This window comes from Chionomys nivalis, chromosome 9 (assembly GCF_950005125.1).
Source record: "Chionomys nivalis chromosome 9, mChiNiv1.1, whole genome shotgun sequence".
NCBI classification, from domain to species: Eukaryota; Metazoa; Chordata; class Mammalia; order Rodentia; family Cricetidae; genus Chionomys; species Chionomys nivalis.
This window is the reverse complement of record NC_080094.1, coordinates 79,646,515-79,652,079: the sequence shown is the minus strand read 5'-3', so window position 1 is coordinate 79,652,079 and position 5,565 is coordinate 79,646,515. Positions and strand designations below refer to the sequence as shown.

The window sequence follows — 5,565 nt, the reverse complement described above, 5'->3', positions numbered from 1 at the left end:
CCAGGGCCCTCTGAGACCAAGTTGTTTAGCATTTTAAAAAGTACTCTTGGACAGAAAATGATTTTAGATACACAATAGGAGAGGTTAAGACATAAAAGACATCTAAACAAGAGACAGTATATTTAAAAAATATATGCAGGCTTGGGAGAGAAAAGAAAAAGACTAATGAGACAATAAAAGTAATATAAACAAGTACAGACAGTCATAGATTAAGGAATAAAGATAATAAAATAAATATTAAACTCTTACAAAAAGTAATAGAGTAAAAATAACAAGCCATGAAAGATGAAATATACACAGAGAGTTTGGATTATGTATATTATTACGTTTTTTTAAAATTTTTTTGACTGTTAAAGAGCTATGTAATAAGAGACATTTTATTGTATGGGCTGTTAAGCTAAATCAGCATATATATATATATATATATATATATATATATATATATATATAAAAGTTATCTTGAGTTAAGAATTTGGGTCTTAGAATATGTTACTTTGGAAAAGAGGTTCTTCTTTTCTTTCCACAGAGGGTGAGAACCTGTGGACTCCTTCCAGACTAATGTGGTTTGATAGACCAAGACCTCCCAAAAGGTCAGTGTAAGCACCCCGAAAAATTACTTCGCTTAACATAAAACGGGAAGCAGTTTGGACAGAACTACACTCAAATTCCCTAAATGATAGTTTATAAATGTTTGTTTACATTTAAAGGGGGATATGCTTAGAGATTTGCATTGGTATGAATCTTGGTTTATTGATAACAAATTTAAAGCCAGTTTTGTTATACTGTGTATATGTATTTCTGATCTTGATTAAGGTATTATGTTTGTCCAGTTCATTTAAAAATGTAATGCATAATCAAGAAATATGGGTTAATATTTGTCTATAATAGTCAAACTTGTAGTCATGTCAGGTTTTCCAGATATATAGAGATATACTTTAGTTAGGTCTTCTTCAAATCTTTCAGAGACCTTCAGAATATTGCAATTAAAATGTTTTAATAACAAAGATGACAATGAGACACATCTGCTCCTGGCAGCACCAATCTACTTCAAGAGGATTATGGGCATCGAAGAGGCTCCTTATGGAGTTCGTAACCATCTGGGTGAAGAAACTGCACTTGCCTGAACTGCTTGATGAACTGGACATGCAGGACCTGCAGAGAAATGACCCTTTGGTCTTCTTGCTTCATGAAAGAGTCTGCCAGACATTCTGCAAGACACAGAAGAAAGCAACTGGTGGACTTTGCCATTGCAAGGCAAAAGAGATCTTCAAATTTCCTGTTTCATGGAAAAGTCTGGTAGATATTATGTGCCTGTAGGCTGAAGATGGATGCCCCAATAACACAAAAGAACTTTGGGTGACTCTCTGGGCATGAGATGTCTCTGTCATTTCTTGAGTTTTGGGAGTTGTTTACAATGCAATTGCTGTTTATTTGGGTAATATTATATCATTCTGGAGTGTTTGATGGAGTTGAAGAATAGATAGCTATAGTTATAGTTTTCCCTAGTTATGATAAAATATAAAGTAGATATAAATGTTATAATTGTGGTTCTTGCATGATACCTGCTTTGTTATATTAAATTTTACTATGTTAATTTTAAAATATTTTTTATTCAAACAGAAAAGGGGAGATGATATGAGATTCCCTTCTGTATGTTGTGATTACCATTTATGAATAAAGAAACTGCTTTGGACCTATAGCAGGGCAGAACTTAGCTAGGCAGGAAAAACTAGATTGAATGCTGGGAGAAAGAAGGGCAAAGTCAGGGAGAAGCCATGGAGCTGCTGCCAGAGACAGACATGCTGAAAATTTTCTGGTAAGCCACAAACTCGTGGTAATGCACAGATTAATGGAGATGGGTTAAATTATGATGTAAAAGTTAGCCAATAAGAAGCTAAAGCTAATGGGCTAAGCAGTGATTTAAATAATATAGTTTCTGTGTATTATTTTGGGGCTGAGCAGCCAGGAATCAACAAGCAGCTTCCTACTACAACATTCATCTTTTCATTTCTGATTTTGTTAGTTTGGATAGTCTCTCTCTTTGCCTTTTGGTTATTTTGGATAGTGGTTTGTCTATCTTGTTGATTTTCTCAAAGAACCAACTCTTTGCTTCATTATTTTTTTTTTAATTCTGTTTCTATTTTATCTATTTCCTCCCTCAATTTATTTCCTGGCCTCATTTCTCCTATGTGAGTTTGCTTCTCTAAGTTCTAGTGCTTCCAGGTGAACTGTTAAGTTGCTACTGTGAGAATTCTCCAAATTCTTTATGTGGGCACTTAACACTACGAACTTTTATTTTAGTACTGCCTTCATAGTGTCCCATAAGTTTGGGTATGTTGTACATTCATTTTCTTTGAATTATAGGAAGTCTTTAATTTATTTTTTTCTTCCATGACTCAGGGGTGATTCAGATGAGCATTATTTAGTTTCATTGTGTTTGTAGGCTTTCTGTAATTTGTATTGTTGTTGAATTCTAACTTTAAGTCATGGTGATCCAATAAGATACAGGGGTTACTCCATTTTCTTTATATCTGTGGAGATTTACTTTGTGATGAAGTGTGTGGTCTATTTTCCATTAGGAGAGGTTACACGAGGTGTTGAGAAAAAGTTATATCCTTTTGTCTTTGGGTGAAATGTTCTATAGATATCTGTTATGCCCATTTTTATCATAACGTCTGTTAGTTCCCTTATTCTTCTGCTAAGTTCCGGTCTGGCAGATCTGTCCATTGGTGAGAGTGGGGTGTCAAAATCTCCCACTATTAGTGTGGAGGGTTTGATGTGTGATTTAAACTTCACTAATGTTTCTTTTACATATGTGAGTGACTTTGTATTTTGGACATAAATGTTAAAAAAATGAGAATTAATCTTGATGGATTTTTCCTGTGATGAATATGAAATGTCCTTCTCCATTTCTTTTGATTGATTTTAGTTTGAAGTCTATTTTGTTAGATATTAGGATAGCTACACCTAATAGCTTCTTAGGTCTATTTGATTGGAATTTTTTTCCTAAGCATTTACCTTGAGGTAATGTCTGTCTTTGAGATTGAGGTGTGTTTCTTTTTTTATTTAAAAGTTTTGTTTTCCATTTTACATACCTGCCATAGCTCCTCCTCCCTCCCCTTCTCCCACTCATTCTTCTCCCCCCAGTCCTCAGAATGGGTAGGACCTCCCATAAGGAGTTTAAAAAGTCTGTTATATGTGGTTAAGGCAGGACCAATGCCCCCCCCCCCCCACGTATTGTGGTTGAGCAAGGTATCCCTACACAGGGAATGGGCTTCAATAAGCCATGCAGCAGAAGGTCAGCTCCTGCTTTTGTATCCATTCTGTTAGCTTGTGTCTTTTTGTAAGTGAATTGAGTCCATTGCTATTAAGAGATATTAATGACTAGTGATTGCTAATTCTTGTTATTTTTGGTATTGTCATTGTTGTTGGTAGTATGTGTGTGTGTGTGTGTGTGTGTGTGTGTGTGTGTATTTTCCTTCTTTGGGATTTGTTGATGTGAGGCTATGTATTGCCTGTGTTTTTGTGGGTGCAGCTAACTTCCTTGGGTTGGCATTTTCCTTCCAGTACTTTCTGTAGGACTGGATTTGTGGATAGATATTGTTTAAATCTCATTTTATCATGAAATATGTTGTTTTCTCAATCTATGGTGATTGAAATATTTGCTGGGTATGGTAGTCTGGGCTGGTATCTCTGGTCTCTTAGTGTCTGCAGAACATCTCTGTCAAGGACCTCTGGCTTTCAGAGTTTCCATTCTGATAACTCTACCTTTATATGTTACTTGGCCTTTTTCCTTTGCAGCTCTTAATATTCTTTCTTTATTCTGTATGTTTAGTATTTTGATTATTATGTGAGAGGCAAGGTGACCTTTTTTTTGTTCAATTCTATTTGATGTTCTGTAAGTTTCTTGTACCTTCTCAGGCATGTCCTTCTTTAGGTTAGGAAAGTTCACTTCTATGATTTTGTTGAATATATTTTCTGTGCCTGTCAGTTGGAATTCTTTTTCTTCTATCCCTATTGTTCTTAGCTTTGGTCATTTCACGGTGGCCCAGATTTCCTGGATGTTTTGTGGTAAGAATTTGTTGAATTTAACATTTTCTTTGACTGGTGAATCTATTTCCTTTATTGTATCCTCAGTGCCAAAGATTCTTTCTTCCATTTCTTGTATGCTGTTGGTTATGCTTGTATCTGTAGTTCCTGGTCTTTTACCCACATTTTCTATTTCCAAATTTTCCTCATTTTATGTTTTCTTTATTGCCTCTATTTCAATTTTCAAGTCTTGAACTATTTCCTTCACCTGTTTGATTATTTTTTTTTTTTAGCTTTCCTGAATTTCTTTCAGAGATTTATTGTTTTTTTTTTTCCCTAATTTTTGTTTGTCTTTTCCTCCATTTCTTTATGGACTTTTTTCATTTCCTCCTTAAGGGCCTCTATCATCTTCATAAAATTATTTATTTGTTTATCAATTTGTTAAATGAAATTGCTTCTGTTTGATCCCCAGGGACTGAGGAGCAAGGGAAGGGAGGGGTGGGGAGAAAGCACAGGAAGGCCCAGTTGCAAGGTGGGAGGGGGTGTCATTGATGGGAGGCACCGGCTTGGGCAGGAAAGGAACAAGCTGCCTGATAGAGGCTCTCTATCCTAGGCAAGCTGGGTAGCCAGGACGAGCCCAATCGAGTCTGGGCAGCCATTCCCCCTAGACCTTGCTCAAAACTTGCACTAATGTGGGGCCTGCAACGTCGCTTGGCACTCAGGCCCCTGCTTGCTGTTGACACAGTCTGTCACTTCAACACTTAGCCTTGTCACGTCCAGTTAGCCGTGGGGGCTAAGAGTGGAGAGGGGCTAGCTTGGGCCTTTTGGGTCAACCCCAGCATCTGCCTGCAGCTTTGACTACCCAACCCTACCATGGGACTCAAGCTGAGGGTCAGAGGTTCTTCCTCTATAGGGAGCAAGGGAAGAAGGTGGGGGTGGAGCCCCCCCCCCACGTGGGAATCCAGCCCATGTAAGCAGAAGCTGGACATGGCTAAAGTCTGGGACAGGGAATGGAAGAAGCACGTGATTTCCATGGCACCCTCGGGCCCTGTCTTAGAAGTCTGGCCAGTCCTTCAGCTTCTTGTAGTCAGTGGAAACAGCGAGGAACTTGTACTGATCGTTGGGACTCACACGGTTCCAGGGCTCTGGGTTGCTCTTTCTGTCATAGCAGACATCCAGGCTACCCAGTGCCAGTGGAAGCAGATAGAGCCCAGCACTGCCCATGCCCAGGCAGATGAAGCCGATCATTGGGATGAGCCCGGGGTGTCTTTTTATCTGCCGGTAGAAGCGGGCTCCTGAACTGGTTCCTGCCATCTTTTTCCAGTCATAAAGTTATTTTTAAGGTCATTTTCTTCTGCTTCTTTTTGCTTTGGGATGTTCCATTCTTACTGTTGTAGACCCACCAGGTTGAGGTGGTACCACACTGCTCTTTATGTTATTGAGTGTATTCTTGCACTGACATCTACCCGTCTCTTCCTCCAATTTATACAGGCAGTGCTGTGATTCCGTGATCACTCCTTCTTCAATTGGTGTAGG

At 38.3% G+C, this 5,565-nt stretch overlaps 1 protein-coding gene across 1 annotated transcript; it reads right to left on the bottom strand.

Moving 5' to 3' along the window:
* Positions 1 to 5,082: 5,082 nt before the first annotated feature.
* Positions 5,083 to 5,343, bottom strand: LOC130882074 (NADH dehydrogenase [ubiquinone] 1 alpha subcomplex subunit 4-like 2). Its single transcript, XM_057781972.1, has one exon. It carries the CDS (start codon positions 5,341 to 5,343, stop codon positions 5,083 to 5,085), a length of 261 nt encoding a protein of 86 aa, XP_057637955.1.
* Between the last annotated feature and the right edge of the window lie 222 nt (positions 5,344 to 5,565).